The sequence below is a fragment of the Ranitomeya imitator genome, chromosome 3 (genome assembly GCF_032444005.1).
Source record: "Ranitomeya imitator isolate aRanImi1 chromosome 3, aRanImi1.pri, whole genome shotgun sequence".
NCBI lineage: Eukaryota > Metazoa > Chordata > Amphibia > Anura > Dendrobatidae > Ranitomeya > Ranitomeya imitator.
The window spans coordinates 678587639-678606301 of NC_091284.1; the positions used below are offsets into that span (position 1 = coordinate 678587639).

Here is an 18663-nt window from a genome sequence, read left to right on the forward strand (position 1 = left end):
TTCTTTTCATTTGTCATACATATGGTATCCATTTTTATACAGCAGCAATTATTAAAAATTTACAAGTCTACATACTGAAAATGTTAAAGAATTTCAAACTGAGTAAAACTCGGATGATGCTCGGTGGCTTTGTATTTTATTTTTTTTGCACACCCATAGATTTGAATGGGCTAATCTCATCCAATACAAAACAACTAATGCATGCTGCGTTTTTATTTTATATAATGTACAGATTCAATCTGTGAAGAAAAAAAATAAATCGCTCATCTGCACTGCTCCATTAAATAACATTGGTTTAAGCACTGTCAGTTTACTGTCCATTTTTCCTTACAGTTGTGTGAACCTTACAGAAAGGTACGTGTCAATATCCATTTATATAAATACCAAAGATATCAGTATATTTCAACGTGCATGCGCAGAACGAAGACTGAACCCTCACATCATGTGTGTACATCACGGATTAAGAGTCCATTGTACTTAACGGGACTAGAGTGGCTTGCTGATAAAATGGCCTCATTTTTGGGAAAGAGACAATAATTTAAAGGGACTGTCACCTGAATTTGGCAGGCTCTGTTTACGGTCCGATGGGCGGTGTTTTCTCTCCTTTCATGCACCCCTTCCCTTCCCGCTGGCCGCAAAATGGTCTTGAATTTGATTTGGTTTCCTCCCTAGTACACGCGTGCGCAATGCAATCTTGCCTTGCGCACGCGCAGTATTCTTTGCCCAACTGCGGGTAAAGCCAAAAAGCATTAGTGCGCATGCGCCATCGCACTGTCCCGGAAGTCTTTTGCTGTGTTCCGGCGCATGCGCACTAATGCTTTTCGGCTTTGCCCGCAGTTGGCAACACCGCCCATCGGACCGTAAACAGAGCCCGCCAAATTCAGGTGACCGGTTCCCTTTAAATACCCAGTTTAGATTGTTTGTTTATAAACTATTAAATTAATCTTCCATAAAAGCAAGCCTGGTTAAAAGGAATTTAAAAAAAAACGATCTGCGCTGTGCACATGAGGTCAAAATCAGGATGGCTAGAAGGTAAGCTAATAAAAACTTTTATTTTTAACACAAAGTAAATTGTAGCAGTTTCACATTGAGACTGTAGAAAACACAGTTGTAGGGTAATTTCACATACTCAATCTTTAGGTGCGTCTTTTATACTAGAGTAAGTGGTAACTGGATGGTATCAGGAGTGCTGACACTTAGTCCACGTCATGGGTCCTTGGAGAATTAGTGGGGTCTCCTTTGACCTCACAACATCAGAGAAGTATTTGTAGTAACACAGAGATCTGGCATTTCTGGGAATATCACTGATACCATGTAGGAGTATATTAAAGTCTTCACAATCCACATGAGGTTACTACATCTTCTCAGTATTGGGCATGTTGATAAATAAAGTCTGTTTCTTCATTTCCATCTACTCCTGGAACAGCGCGATGCACAGCATTATTCCACATCCAAGCAGGAAACCAATGCTGTGGAGAATGCAGTCCGTTCCTTGGCAGTGGTCTGAAGCCTTACGATACAGCATTTGCGGAAGCTGAATTCAAATCACATGAATATGTTAGTTAGGGTTTATTATTTGGAATATTGTTAAATACCTTAAATAGCAGTTGACCCCATTTTGTTAATCATTTTTGGGAATTAGTATTTTGCACAAACTTTTTTCTGACAAAACAATATACACTGACATGATGAAAGCTCAGATTTCTTCAGAACTGTAGCCCTCAAAGCCAGCAGATAAGCTCTGTTTCAGATGTGTCCATGGGCAATTCCCGTACTACACTTCTAGAGTATAAAAGGGTCTTTAAAAAAAAAATATATATATATATATATATATATATATATATATATATATATATATATATACACACAGTACAGACCAAAAGTTTGGACACACCTTCTCATGTAAAGATTTTTCTGTATTTTCATGACTATGAAAATTGTACATTCACACTGAAGGCATCAAAACTATGAATTAACACATGTGGAATTATATACTTAACAAAAAATGTGAAACAACTGAAATTATGTCTTATATTCTAGGTTCTTCAAAGTAGCCACCATCACCATCACACCTCCTCCTCCATGCTTCACGGTGGGAACCAGGCACATAGAGTCCATCCGTTCACCTTTTCTGCTTCGCACAAAGACACGGTGGTTGGAACCAAAGATCTCAAATTTGGACTCATCAGACCAAAGCACAGATTTCCACTGGTCTAAAGTCCATTCCTGGTGTTCTTTAGCCCAAACAAGTCTCTTCTGCTTGCTGCCTGTCCTTAGCAGTGGTTTCCTAGCAGCTATCTTACCATGAAGGCCTGCTGTACAAAGTCTCCTCTTAACAGTTGTTGTAGAGATGTGTCTGCTGCTAGAACTCTGTAGCTTTGACCTGGTCTCTAATCTGAGCTGCTGTTAACCTGTGATTTCTGAGGCTGGTGACTCGGATAAACTTATCCTCAGAAGCAGAGGTGACTCTTGGTCTTCCTTTCCTGGGGCGGTCCTCATGTGAGCCAGTTTCTTTGTAGTGCTTGATGATTTTTTCCACTGCACTTGGAGACACTTTCAAAGTTTTCCCAATTTTTCGGACTGACTGACCTTCATTTCTTAAAGTAATGATGGCCACTCGTTTTTCTTTACTTAGCTGCTTTTTTCTTGCCATAATACAAATTCTAACAGTCTATTCAGTAGGACAAATCAGCTGTGTATCCACCAGACTTCTGCACAACACAACTGATGGTCCCAACACCATTTATAAGGTAAGAAATCCCACTTATTAAACATGACAGGGCACACCTGTGAAGTGAAAACCATTCCCCATGACTACCTCTTGAAGCTCATCAAGAGAATGCCAAGAGCGTGCAAAGCAGTCATCAAAGCAATAGGTGGCTACTTTGAGGAACCTAGAATATAAGACAAATTTTCAGTTGTTTCACACTCTTTTGTTAAGTATATAATTTCACGTGTTAATTCATAGTTTTGATGCCTTCAGTGTGAATGTACAATTTTCATAGTTCATTTTTTTCAAATACCATACCTGTGTTGTTCCGGAGTTGCAACTTAGCTTCATAAACTAAAATAGGATCTACAGATATGTGCAAAATAGTAGCATTGTGATTAAAATAACCGAGAAAAAGCTCAATCCTTATAATAGTATTTATTTCCATGAACACAAAGGCGCTGGGAGCACTGCACATTCAATTCCAAATGAAAAAATGAGCAAAATGTTATTTTGTAAATTGAAAATGAAGAAAAAGGAATAAGAGGCTGTGAAAAAAAGTGTCTGCATTTTTATTTACAAACTGGAATATTGTTATATCAAGCAATAGATCAAAAAAGTAACACGTGTTATCAAACTCAGTGAACAGAGTGAACAGAAAAAAAAACACAAGTCAACAATTTGAAAAATGAACAATATTTATTAATGACAATTTATAATGCACAAGAATAAAGTTAAACTTATAGTAACCTAAAAATGGGAAAGACACTAACTCCTCTAAACACACTGTTTAGTATACATGGTAGAGGTAAATCTATCAATCAGTGGCTGCTCATATTATGTGAATAAAGAGCTATGTGCCAAAATTGAAAAACAAGAACCAAGTTACTATATGTAAGATGGCCTAGTAATAGTTCTGACCTGTACAGTGTATGGATTGGGTGTAACACCCAATTATCACATCGTATATGATCAAAAAGCCACAATTAGACATGAAATGGAACCTCTCATGATCCTACTCACTTTGTGAGTGGAGTCCGTGCCGTGTCCCTCCACCCCGACACGCGTTTTGTCCACACTTCTTCAGGGGACGCTAGCAGCAGGCACGAGGCAAGGTGCGGGAGCGCTGCCACTATCCACAACCTTAAAGCATATCGCTTTCTCACTGAGGACTATGCAGCCCATTGTACACATCACCACGACCAGGGAGGCTTCCCTATACAGTGTACATCCACCATCAAGACAGCATTGACGACGTATTGAATAAGACCTGGGATAGGTCGAAACGTCACTCAATTATATAGTTGCTTGGAATTTTTTTCTGCGCTCTGCCACTTTTTACAGTTTTTTTGTTCTCACCAATAAACGTTTTTTTCTTGCATCACTTGAAAATCCTCAGAGTGTGCGTTGAATTTCTACTTTATGGACTCAGGGTCATCCGGCCCATTACACCAGCACCTCGAATTAGGAAAGAGTGCAGGCCAATTATCTTTCTTTAAAAACCCCTAATAAAACACATGTTCGATTGCTATTTTTCTGAACATAAATGTAGCTGCAATTAAACACATAACCCATGTAAAAGAGTGGCGCTGTTTTTGGAACAAAACATCCATGTTTTTAACATTTCAAACAATCTCTTCTATATAATTAATTCTATTCTATCATAAGGCAGTTATAAAAGACAATATAAAACCCCATATACACATGGTGTGCTAAAAATTATATCCCTGGCCACCAATGTATCTGTCCTATACTAAACACTATTCATGTATTCGCAAAAAAAAAAAACCAATGGGCAATCTTGTTGTTCTTGGCACTATTGTGACATATGCCCATTTTTCACACACTTTCTCATTATTTTACCAACAAAATAACATCACAAAAGGTCAATCATATCCTATTGGTGTTTTTTTTTTACACTCCAACTGATCAGCTGTTATTAGCTGTGGCTGGTTGCAAACATTGAACGATACTGTGCTGTTCAGCTCTGATAAATGTGTAGCATCTATTGCCGAGAACTGCAGATCAGGTCATGTTGGATACAAGCAGCAACTGCTACACATTGAATGGAGCTGGAATGTTCAACTGCGGTCAGTGTTTGCATTCAGCTGCCACCAGAGCAAATAACAGTTGATCAGTGAGGCGTACTGCTACTGTGCCAGCAAAAAGAGTGATTCTATATGTTGTTATCTAGGAACTAAAGAAGAGAAGACTGAATAGGCACTATATTCACATGCATTAGATTTGTCACAAAACTTTATGCAATTTTCCTCTGTCTGAATAGGACTCGTAAAAATCCATGCACTTTCTGCATAAATATGTATATAAGGCCATGTTCTCACTTAGCATAAATCTTGTAAGGGTTTTCTGCTGCATTCTTTTGTGTAGAAAATCTGTTTAGTTCAACAGTTCAAGCAAAGAGGATGTCTTTTCCTGAAAACTCACTCTCCGTTTAAATACAGTGTTGAACTGTGCATTTTTTGGGTGTGTTTTTTTTTTCCCTATATGCTTCTCTGGGGAGCCTGAAAAAAATACATGTAAAAAACTAACAATTTATAACAAAAACCAATCCAGCGGATGTGATTATAAATAAAATTAACACTTCTACATGAGGTGCCCATTGCACCTAAACCGGGGTAAGCAAAGAGGGGCAATACTCCCTCATACATAGGATACCTAAGATACAACTGAGAGCATGCTGCCCCATAAATAGTACAACATACACCGTATTAATAATAAAACATACAAATTTTATTGAAAAAACTACAAAAATCAGTAAGATAACACTAAATATTGATGATGAGGCAAAGGTAAATGATATAAAAGACACCACCATAAGGAGACACATACACCAAACATGTGTACGGTGCAAAACTAATGAGGGACATGAAGGAAGTGCTTCGCTGGTGGGGCAAGAGTATAGTGGAGTAAAGAAGTACTACAGCACCCTTTTGTAGTTTTTTTCAATAAAATTTGTATGTTTTATTATTAATACGGTGTATGTTGTACTATTTATGGGGCAGCATGCTCTCAGTTGTATCTTAGGTATCCTATGTAAAAACTAAGTTGCATTTTTAACTACAGAAATCAAGTGTTTATGTACTAGAACACGCATTTCGGCTTTTCACAAAATCAGTATTTCTATGTCAAAAGTAGGAGTTTCTCCAAATTACTGGACAGATGTCATTCGTTCATTTATAGGTTTTTCTTTGTACGTTCCATAGTTGATTTTGGCATACAAGCACGGATGCAAAATACTGACCAAATAGCCATAGGCTACTTTCACACTTGTGTCGGTACCTACCAGGCCGTCGCAATGCGTCGGCCCGACGTAGCGACATGTTGTGAAAATTGTGCACAACGTGGGCAGCGGATGCAGTTTTTCAACGCATCCGCTGCCCAGTCTATGTCCCGAGGAGGAGGGGGCGGAGTTTCGGCAGCGCATGCGCAGTCGGAAATGGGGGACGCGACGTACAAAAAAGTTACATTGAACTTTTTTTGTGACGACGGTCCGCCAAAACACAATGGATCCAGTGCACAACGGACGCGACATGTGGCCATCCATCGCGATCGGTCGGCAATTACAAGTCTATGAGCAAAAAGCACATCCTGCGAGCACATTTGCAGGATCAGTTTTTTGTCCAAAACGACGGATTGCGACAGATGCCACACGACGCAAGTGTGAAAGTAGCCTAACAAAACTGCTGCTTCAAATCTGCAACAAAAATGCATAAAAAAGCAGCTAAAAAAAGTAGCATAAATGCAATAATCAGAACAGATTAGTATTGCAAATTTTGGTGAGGACACATGCACCAAAAAGTCATGCAAAAATAAAACCCTTACGCTACATGGGAACATAGCCCAAGTCAAATTTTCAGTTACATAAATATTTGCAATAAAGCTGTTGTGTGTGTACGAGAATATTTTCCTTGCTAATACAACCTTCATTCAGTTCAGTAGCCAAGGACAAAGCTCACAGAGTAAGCAAAAAACTAAACTGGAAGAGAACTGGGACATATGGAGGCGTAAAAAATATTCCCACGAGTTACGCAATTATCAATGTAATGTTGACCTACCATATCTACAAGCGCCACATATAGAAATATTCCAGCAGTAGCAGAAAATATCCAGGGAGTGACTTGACTTGAATGCTGGCTGGCGATTGCTCCGACCACCATACCCAGATATGAGAGCAATGCAGAAATCAGGCAGAAAAATAAGATTTTTCTCATCCGGACTCCATTTTGAAGCAAGACTGCAAAATCACCTGAAAAAGATAATATTAATCTCAAGCTACAGAACAAATTTAAGATCTATATGAAAAAAATCCCTTCCTCTGATAAAGTTTTGGTAAATGGCAATTGCCATTTTAATACAACTATGTGTATTGTTAAAAAGTTTGAGGCAATTAGCAGAAAGCCGCAAGTGAACAACAGTGTACAAAATTTTAATAATTTGAAAAAGACCACTATAGTCTTCCCCTTGGCACTTAAAGGGAACCTGTCACCTGAATTTGGCGGGACCAGTTTTGGGTCATATGGGCGGAGTTTTCAGGTGTTTGATTCACCCTTTCCTTACCCGCTGGCTGCATGCTGGCCGCAATATTGGGTTGAAGTTCATGCTGTGTCCCCCTTAGTACATGCCTGCGCAAGGCAATCTTACCTTGCGCAGGTGTGTACTACGGAGGACAGAGAATGAACTTCAATCCAATATTGCAGCCAGCATGCAGCCAGCGGGTAAGGAAAGGGTGAATCAAACACCTGAAAACTCCGCCCATATGACCCAAAACTGGTCCCGCCAAATTCAGGTGACAGGTTCCTTTTAACGCTACCTTGAATGTTAAAGCATCACTCAAGAGGTTTTTATATTATTTCAGGACTCGAGTGAAGTCACTAATCTAAGATCCTTGACCCTAGTATTATACTTACCAGCTGCCATCTTAATCTGTTAACCCCATAGATGCTGCTGTCAATGGCAACACTGGCATGTAGATGGTTAACAGAGGGAAGGACTTCTTCTATAATCCCATCCCCACATAGAGATCATGATTGAGAGATTCGAATGGTTTCAAAGGCCAAATAATATAATGCCCACCTTGGTCTGTTGGCTGTGGTGGCTTGTTAGGATGTTCGCAACATTTTACTGGAAACATTTTCATTTTTCATGTAATTACAACCTGTGTTAATTCCTGGGAAGCACCTGAAAGGTTCACAAACTACCGAACAGCGGTTTTGAGTACTTCCAGGGGTGCGGTTTTAAAAATTGTATCATTTTTTGGAGGGGATTTACATTATATGGGTCCCTCAAAGTCAGTAAAAAAAACTGAATGTCTCAAAAACACAAGTTTTGTAAATTTCCTTGAAAAATTGCTGCTAAATTTTAAACCTTGTAACATCCTAACAAAATAAAAGTGCATTTGAAAAACGAGGCCGACATAAACTAAATAAACATAGGAGAAATGTTAAGGAATAACTTATTTGTATAGTTTAGCTATCTGGTTTATGATTGCCAGAGAAATGGAAGTGATCTGCACTTGCTGGAGGAATGATATCCACACTTGGATATAAGGTACCGCTACACTAAACGATTTACCAACGATCACAACCAGCGATACGACCTGGCCGTGATCGTTGGTAAGTCGTTGTGTGGTCGCTGGGGAGCTGTCACACAGACAGCTCTCTCCAGCGACCAACGATCAGGGGAAAGACTTCGGCATCGTTGAAACTGTCTTCAACGATGCCGAAGTCCCCGGGTAACCAGGGTAAACATCGGGTTACTAAGTGCAGGGCCGCGCTTAGTAACCCGATCTTTACCCTGGTTACCATTGTAAAAGTAAAAAAAAAAAACACTACATACTTACATTCCGATGTCTGTCACGCCCACCGCCGTCAGCTTCCTGCGCTGACTGTGTCAGCGCCAGCCGTAAAGCAGAGCACAGCGGTGACATCACCGCTGTGCTCTGCTTTACGGCCGGCGCTGACAGTCAGTGCAGGGAAGCTGATGGCGGGGACATGACAGACATCGGAATGTGAGTATGTAGTGTTTTATTTTTTTTTTACTTTTAGGATGGTAACCAGGGTAAATATCGGGTTACTAAGCGCGGCTCTGTGCTTAGTAACTCGATATTTACCCTGGTTACAAGTGAACACATTGCTGGATCGGCGTCACACACGCCGATCCAGCGATGTCAGCGGGTGATCAGCGACCAAAAAAAGGTCCTGATCATTCCCCAGCGACCAACGATCTCCCAGCAGGGGCCTGATTGTTGGTCACTGTCACACATAACGAGATCGTTAGCGGGATCGTTGCTACGTCATAAAAAGCGTGACGTTGCAACGATATCGTTAACGAAATCGTTGTGTGAAGGTACCTTTAGTCTCATGGTCTATTGTCAACGCGTTTCAGAGTCACACGACGCCTTCCTCAGGACAGCCATAAATCTTGATTATATTAGGAGAAGACCCTATTGCACTTGTTTTTTTAGCTAAACTCTGGTTTAAGAGTAAAAACATTCAAAGTTTTAAAACCTTTAAAAAAAAAAAATCATCACATTTCCAATATTTTTATCAGTAAAAGTAAAAAATATTGACAAATTTACCACTGTCATTGAAGTACAATGTGAAGAGGTTAAATTAATTCTATAGGAGCCCAATAAGGTCCCTGTATTTAAAAAGGAGTATGCCAGGGCAAATTGATGTGACAAAGTAACCACATTTCTATGTAGGGAAGCTTGTACCTTTTTTTTTTTAATACATGGTCAACATTTCATAAAAAGTGTTCAAAGTATTATGCTAGTTAGATGTTCGGTACATCGTGGGCAGAGCCATGTGGTTTGAAGTACTTATTGTACTTTTTCTCAGCTCCGCTTCATTGATGAACAGATATGGATGCATTTGTGCTAGCGACACAGTCTCAACTGAATTCCTACCCATGCACAGAGCAGCCCCTCTCCTGGAGTAGCCATCTCCTAAGGCCACGCTCAGTATTTGGTCAGTATTTTACATCAGTATTTGTAAGCCAAAATCAGGAGTGGAGTAATCAGAGGAAAAGTATAAGGCTAGGGTCACATTGCGTTAGTGCAATCCGTTTAGCGCTAGCGGATTGCGCTAACGCAATGTTTTCTATGGGGCTGCGGTCGGGGTCGCGGTAACGTCCCCGCTCTCGCAGATCCCCGATCTGCGAGAGCGGGGAATGGACCGCGGGCGCGCCTCGGACGCTGCAAGCAGCATCCGCGGCGCGCCAGGAATCACCGGCGCGTCGCTAGCGCGTGCCGAACATGGCACGCGCTAGTGAAGCGCGTTCCCATTGGCGTGAATGGGCGCGTTAACGGCCGCGTTGCACAGCGTTAATTTCGCCGTGCAACGCTGTCCGTTTAACGCGGTCCCATAACGCAATGGGAACCCAGCCTAATAGAAACACGTCGCCACTTCTGTGTTTTTGACCCACTACTGATTTTGTCTTACAAATACTGATGCAAAATACTGATCAAATACTGAACGTGTGACTGTGACTTTATTCTGTGCATACACCTATACTGTGGTGATGTACACATGAAGGATTTCAGTGGAGCAGGGCTGGTCGGCCAGTCGGAATGATTCTTCTTAGGACGAGCTGTCCGACACTTGGACATGTGCTTATATTGTTACACTTTGTGCCAAGTCATTAATTCCAGATGTTGGAACCAGATTTATCAAGTACTATTAAAAAGGAATCTGACAGCAGAATTTACACCATAATAATTATTTATTTATATAGCACCATTGATTCCATGCTGCTGTACATGAGAAGGGGTTACATACAGGATACAAATAAATTACAATTAATAAACTAGCAATGACAGACAGGTACAGAGGGAAGAGAACCCTGCCCTTGGGGGCTTACATTCTACAGGGCTATGTGGAAGGGACAGTAGGTTGGGGTTGCTCTAGAGGTGGCAGGGGGTCATTGCAGGCTGAAATCTTTGTTATATCAATATATAAAATAAGTGCTATAGTGGAGGAGGACAAGGAAGACTTTTTCTCTTCCTCCTCCTCCCTGCACATACTGGTTTGTCAATCACACCACTGTGGGCAATATACTAGTGAAGTGCAGAGATGGGTGGCGGCACTCCCAGGCTAGCCCAGGTACAAGGGCACCAAGATTGAACTTTAAATTTTGCTGTTCCAATTTTTTAACCTAAATATTTTTCCGTGGAAATCTGCACCTTTTGTTTGGCTATATATTTGGCCTTTTTTTTTTGGACTATGGATAATAATTTTGAGCCTGGAGTTTTTGCATTTACTGATGAAGATGAGGAGAGAATTCTTGGTAATGTGGAGGTTGATGCCACATTTTTGAGTACTCCATCACTATTTGACCTAAAAACTAAATACGAAAATAATTTGAAAAAATCATTAACACTACGTTTGCACTTGACAACTTTAAGCGAATATTTTAGAGCAAAAAAGATTCCTAGGGAACTACGCTCCAATATTCGCCCTAACCTCTTGACTGGTGATTAATCTTTTTGTACAAAGTTTTGTATGATTTCTAACAAATATAGTTTGGATTTAATACTGTTGAACATTGAATATTTACAACAGGAATTAAAAAAATATCAACTAGAATTGTTTCCTGTGGAATCAGAAATTAAGAGACTTTTGAAAGAGGATGAATGGAACAGTTTTAAAATATCGGCTGATAACAAGATTGATAAATTACGATTAGAATTGGAGGATGTGAAACGGAAGAAATGGTACCGCGACATGGATGATTATAAATCAGGCAACATCTATAACTGGCAAAGGGAAGGTCAAGGGAATTGGAGAAAGAAAGGTCCATGGTTCAAAAAGAAAATAAATCGTTTTCATAAAGATTCTGATTATGTTGTGACTAAAAGACAAACAGAAACCATCAGGAAAAGGGGAGGAAAGAAACACCGGAGACAACAAAAAAGAGAGAAAAGGGAGAAACAAATCAGCAGTGGAAAAACAAGTAGCAACGAGGAGCAAGGATCAGGTTTAATTGTAAATATCTCTAAAAAAGTACTAACTACTGATGAAATATCTGTGTAAAACAAGATTGGTTCCGACCAACTGACTGTTGATTTACAAAAAATTTTTAGATCCCTTAAACTTAAAGAGTAGTTTAGTAACAAAGTAATCACAGAATCAGCTTCAGTTGGTGAACTGAAGTTGAAGGAGGTATAATTGAAAAATAGGAGTAATTTTGTACCACCAAGTACTCCACCTGTGATAGAAGCGTTTATTACTGCTGTTACGAGAGATATTGAGGTTTTGAAAAATAATTGTGAAAAGGGTTTTAAAAACCCAAATATGGCAAGAGGTGAAATTGAGGCTTTACATGATTTATCACACAATGAAGAAATTGTCATTAAAAGTGCCGATAAAGGCGGCGCAGTGGTAATCATGGATCGCCAGAATTATATTCATGAGATTGAAAGACAATTGGGGGACTGGGAGGTATATGAGAGACTTAATTATGATCCTAAATTTGAAATTGCAAGAGAGATTAAGAATATTCTGAATGATGCTTTAAATTAACATATAATTGATAAAGATTTATTTGATTTTTTGAACATCCAATTACACCGGTTATATATATCCTCCCAAAAATCCATAAGTCTCTTGTTGATCCTCCTGGGAGACCCATTGTCTCAGGCTGTGACTCCATTTTGTCTAACATTGGGGCCTACTTGGATAAAGTTCTCAACCCGATAGCTAGTCGTACTGACTCTTGTTAAAGACACTATTGACTTTTTGCAAAAAATTAACAAGTCAGCATATCGGGTGAAATAATTGTAGCTTCTTTTGACGTCACGTCACATTATACCTCCATTGACCACTCTCTGGTGCTAAATGCAGTAAATAAGAAATTAAGAAATACTGAATTTTTTTTATGCAGGCGAGGGAATTTATCTTACAACTTTTGAAATTGGTTTTGACAAAAAACTTTTTTTTGTTTGGAGACGATTTTTATCTCCAGCTGCGTGGAGTCGCCATGGGTGCTAACATGGCGCCCGCGTATGCTAACTTGGTAATAAGTGTCCTTGAGAAGGATTTTTTCTGTGTCCCACCACTTCAGCTATGTTGCTGCATGGTGGAGATACATAGACGATATCTTCCTCATTTGGACTGGAACAGAAGCGATGCTCTTGGAGTTTCAGAGATATATGAACACCATTGATGAAACGATTACATTTACCTTGGTCCATTCAAATACTAATATACAATTTTTGGATGTAGATGTAAAGATTATGGGTGAAGGCTTTACCACACAGTTATATACTAAAGTAACCGACAAGAATAATTTGTTATCATTCAAAAGTCAGCATCCGAAAAAAATGATAGAAGCAATTCCTTAGTCAACTGATGAGAGTTAAACGCATTGAGAGCAATCAAAATTCACAAGAGAGATCAATGATCACTATGATGAAAAATTTTTCAAACAGAGATTACCCAAAAAATTTGCTGAAAACATTAGGTGGATGAAAAAACTAGGGCTGATTTATTTCAAAACAAAACTACTGCTAAAAAATGTAACCGTTTTCCCTTTGTCACAACATATTGTGAGGAGAGTCAAACAATTGCAAAAATAGTCCATGAACATTGGGGCATGTTAAATAGGTGCTTGCCACATGTTGAAGAGTTTAAAAAAACCTCCAATCTTTTCTTACAAGAGGAATCGCACTGTAGGTTCTAATTTGATGAAATCTGATATTGGATCATTCAAGAAATCTTATCAGACTACACTGACTGGGAGGGACAGAAGGGGATGTTTCCCCTGTCTGTCATGCGTCAATTGTTGCCTCATGATTAAAGGTTCCAAATTTTTACATCCCATAACAAATGAAGGATTTAATAACTAACATTACTTGACATGTGACTCCGATTATGTTATATATCTTATTCAGTGCCCTTGTTCCTAGTGGTATGTCGGTGAAATTACGTGTGATTTGAAAACCAGGATTAATCAACACCGACATACGATAAAGAAGAAGAGGATGGATTTACCACGGAAAAACTTCACACAGAGAAACAATTGCATTTCCGTATTATTGATGTAGTACCAGGTCTGAGGAGGGGAGGAGATCGTATTCAGAAATTAAAAAGAAAGGAACTCGAATGGATAATGAGATTAAACACGTTGAGACCGTTTGGTCTCAATGTGGATTTCAAGTTGGGTCAGGTCATTTAGTGGTATATATTAAGTTATAGCCTCATCTTGACTATTGATATTTAATATTTTGAGATTAACATTGTTTTATCTTTTATCTTTTTCTGGTCTAGGGTTTTCATCCTTGGGTTCATCGCACTCGCGTTCTCTTCTTCTTTTTTTATTTTTATGGTACTGCTCATTACAGTGATGAATATGTGCATATTCATCACTGTAATGAGCAGTACCACGTGACCGCTCACACAGGACCTGCTGCCGGCGCTGAGAGCATACATCGCAGGAGCTGGGTGATAATTTCTCGGCAAGCGGGCGGGCGCACAGGGGATGGGAGGCAGGAGGGGACGCACAAACTTTATTTTTAACACACAAAAAAAACCTTGATTTTTCATTCCTTCTCTCCAGCGAACGCTGCTGGGGAGAAGGAATGAATGCCGGCTTCAGCACCAAAAGCAGGGGACAGCGCTTAACTGTAGCGCTGTCTCCTGCATGGTCCGTGTGGTTCTCAGTCGGCACACGGGCGGCAATGGCTTCCGCTCGTGTGCCACACTGATGTGCCACGTGAACACACGGATACGGATAACTCCGGTACCGATTTCTCCGGTACCGGAATTATCTGGACGTGTGAAAGAGGCCTAAAATAAATTTTCCTAAGGGATAGGATGAAAGGAAAATGTGGTGATTTTTTCTAATTAAGAGATATGTGTCATACATGTATAAAGAAATAATATGGAGACTGAAGCTGAACTCTCATCTATTTGCTGTTTATACCTCACATTTGCATATGTTGGGGTGATGTTCCCTTTATAGATGCTGGTTACGGACTTTTTTTTTTTTTTAAACATACTTTATCACTAATATGAATATTTCAATGTGGAAAAATTAGATCAATTTATAGGGCAGTTGGATCCTTGTTGCCATAGGGGGAAGTGGAGGGTGGGGATTACATTCCTCTCCTTTCCGTTTCCCCATTAACCCCTTCATGTCACAGTCTATTTTGACCTTAATAACCTGGCCGTTTTTTGCAATTCTGACCAGTGTCTCTTTATGAGGTAATAACTCAGGAACGCTTCAACGGATCCTAGCGGTTCTGAGATTGTTTTTTTGTGACATATTGGGCTTCACAATAGTGGTAAATTTAGGTCGATCATTTTTGCGTTTATTTGTGAAAAAAATGGAAATTTGGCTAAAATTTTGAAAATTTCGCAGTTTTCAAATTTTGACTTTTTATTCTGTTAAACGAGAGTTATCTGACACAAAATAGTTAATAAATATCATTACCCACATGTCTACTTTACATCAGCACAATTCTGGAAACAAAATTTTTTTTTTGCTAAGAGGTTATAAGGGTTAAAATTTGACCAGCAATTTCTATAACGAAATTTACAAAACCATTTTTTTTAGGGACCACCTCATATTTGAAGTCAGTTTGAGGGGTCTATATGGCTGAAAATACCCAAAAGTGACACCATTCTAAAAACTGCACCCCTCAAGGTGCTCAAAACCACATTCAAGAAGTTTATTAACCCTTCAGGTGCTTCACAGCAGCAGAAGCAACATGGAAGGAAAAAAATGAACATTTAACTTTTTAGTCACAAAAATTATCTTTTAGCAACAATTTTTTTTATTTTCCCAAGGGTAAAAGGAGAAACTGAACCACGAAAATTATTGTACAATTTGTCTTAAGTATGCCGATACCACATATGTGGGGGGGATCCACTGTTTGGGTGCACGACAGGGCTCAGAAGGGAAGGAGCACCATTTGACTTTTTCAATGAAACATTAGCTCCAATCGTTAGCGGACACCATGTCGCATTTGGAGAGCCCCTGTGTGCCTAAACATTGGAGCTCCCCCATAAGTGACCCCATTTTGGAAACTAGAACCTCCAAGGAACTTATCTAGATGCATAGTGAGCACTTTGAACCCACAGTTGCTTCACAAATTGATCCGCAAAAATGAAAAAGTACTTTTTTTTCACAAGTGACCCCATTTTGGAAACTAGACCCCCAAGGAACTTATCTAGATATGTGGTGAGCACTTTGAACCCCCAAGTGCTTCATAGAAGTTTACAACGCAGAGCCTTGAAAATAAAAAAATCATTTTTCTTTCCTCAAAAATGATGTTTTAGCAAGCAATTTTTTTATTTTCACAAGGGTAACAGGAGAAATTGGACCCCAATAGTTGTTGCCCAATTTGTCTTGATTATGCTGGTACCCCATATGTAGGGGTAAACCACTGTTTTGGCGCACGTCGGGGCTTGGAAGGGAGGGAGCACCATTTGACTTTTTGAATGCAAGATTGGCTGGAATCAATGGTAGTGCCATGTTGCGTTTGGAGACCTCTGATGTGCCTAAACAGTGGAAACCCCTCAATTCTAACTCCAACACTAACCCCAACACACCCCTAAGGCTACTTTCACACATGTGTCGGCCTGATGTACCGACGGACAGTGTGTTAATGTAGCACAACGGGGGCAGCGCATGCAGTTTTTCAATGCATCCGCTGCCCCATTGTAATGTCTGGGGAGGAGGAGGCAGAGTTTCGGCCACGCATGCGTGGTCGAAAATGGCAGACTCGATGCACAAAAAAAGTTACATGTAACTTTTTTGTGCCGAGGGTCCGCCAAAACACGACGCATCCGTCGCACGACGGATGCGACGTGTGGCCATACGTCGCAATGTGTCGCTAATGCAAGTCTATGGAGAAAAAATGCATCCTGCGGGCACATTTGCAGGATGCGTTTTTCTCCAAAATGATGCATTGCGACGTACGCCAAACAACGCTAGTGTGAAAGTAGCTTTAACCTAATCCCAACTCTAGCCATAACATTAATCACAACCCTAACCCCAACACACCCTTAATCCTAACCCTAATCCCAACCGTAACCACAACCCTAACCCCAACACACCTCTAACCCTAATCCCAACCGTAACCACAACTCTAACCCCAACACACCCCTAACCATAACCCTAACCACAAGCCTAATCTTAACCCTATTTCCAACCCTAGCCCTAATTCCAACCCTAACCCTAAGGCTATGTGCCCACGTTGCAGATTCGTGTGAGATTTTTCCGCACCATTTTTGAAAAATCTGCAGGTAAAAGGCACTGCGTTTTACCTGCGGATTTACCGCGGATTTCCAGTGTTTATTGTGCGGATTTCACCTGCGGATTCCTATTGAGGAACAGGGAAAACGCTGCGGAATCCGCACAAAGAATTGACATGCTGCGGAAAATACAACGCAGCGTTTCCGCGCTGTATTTTCCGCACCATGGGCACAGCGGATTTGGTTTTCCATAGGTTTACATGGAACTGTAAACCTGATGGAAAACTGCTACGAATCCGCAGCGGCCAATCCTCTGCGGATCCGCAGCGTGTGCAAATAGCCTAATTCTAAGGGTATGTGTACACGCTGCGGATCCGCAGCGTTTCCGCAGCTGCGGGTCCGCAGCAGTTTCCCATGAGTTTATAGTTCAATGTATACCTATGGGAAACAAAAAACACTGTGCACATGCTGCGGAAAAAACTGCGCGGAAACCGAGCGGTTTACATTCCGCAGCGTGTCACTTCTTTCTGCGGATTCCGCAGCAGTTTTACAACTGCTCCAATAGAAAACCGCAGTTGTAAAACCGCAGTGAAATCCGCAGAAAAACCGCGGTAAATCCGCAGCGGTTTTGCACTGCGGATTTATAAAATCCGCTGTGGAAAAATCCGCAGAGGACCAGAATACGTGTGCACATAGCTTTACCCTAACCCTAGTTCTAACCCTAACCCTAGTTCTAACCCTAACCCTAGTGGAAAAATAAAAGTAAATATATTTTCTTTATTTTATTATTGTCCCTACCTATGGGGGTGATAAAGGGGGGGGTCATTTACTATTTTTTTTTTTATTTTGATCACTGATAGGTTTTATCACAGTGATCAAAATGTACATGGAACGAATCTGACGGCCTGCAGATTCGGTGGGCGCACTGCGCATGCGCCCACCATTTTGGAAGATGGCGGCGCCCATGGAGAAGACTGACGGACACCGGGAGGCTCGGTAAGTATGAGGGGGTGGGAGGGGAGCGCCGGGGGGGGGTGGATTGGAGCACAGGGGGGGTGGATCGGAGCACGGGGGAGCGGACAGGAGGATGGAGGGGAGCAGCACAGGATGGAGGACTGGGAGATGGTGGCGGTGGGCAGATCAGGGTTTTCAGCCATGGCCGATGATATTGCAGCATCGGCCATGGCTGGATTGTAATATTTCACCACATTTCATAGGTGAAATATTACAAATTGCTCTGATTGGCTGTTGAAAGTGCAAAAGCCAATCAGAGCAATCGTAGCCACGAGGGGGCAAAGCCACCCCTCCTGGGCTATAGTACCACTCCCCCTGTTCCTGCAGATTGGGTGAAATTGGAGTTAACCCTTTCACCCGATCTGCAGGGACGCGATCATTCTGTGACACAGCATATGTGTCACAGGTCGGATTGGCACCGACTTTCATGACGCATACGCTGTGTCACAGCAGGTCGGGAAGGGGTTAAGGTGTGGGATATCCCACTTAATTGTTGAGATTTTCTCCCACCTAGTGGCATCTCTGGGACTCACGTCCTGCATATTATGGTATGGTTTATGCTATGTATTTGTCCACATAAAATACTTAAAAATGAAAAATTTTATTGGTTATGCATTTGTGACACTGCTAATCTTACTATGTAACCAATGCTGTATATATATTCCGGATTTATAAATTGTATGACTGAATCTGTTGATTTTAAAGTTATGGGAATAGATT

At 40.6% G+C, this 18663-nt stretch overlaps 1 protein-coding gene across 3 annotated transcripts in view; it reads right to left on the bottom strand.

Annotated features, from left to right (window-relative positions):
• Window positions 1-1033: 1033 nt before the first annotated feature.
• SLC39A5 (solute carrier family 39 member 5) overlaps window positions 1034-18663 on the bottom strand; it is a 114472-nt gene continuing 96842 nt past the window's right edge. For 2 of the 3 annotated variants that reach the window (XM_069758397.1, XM_069758398.1), the window contains 2 exons: window positions 6787-6977; window positions 1034-1534 (listed from right to left, as the gene is read on the bottom strand). In XM_069758397.1, the coding sequence (XP_069614498.1) occupies window positions 1412-1534; window positions 6787-6977 (314 nt within the window). In that variant the 3' untranslated portion in view covers window positions 1034-1411. Of the gene's footprint in view, window positions 1535-3393; window positions 5233-6786; window positions 6978-18663 lie in introns of those variants that run through there. The other variant, XM_069758399.1, reaches the window with a different exon arrangement.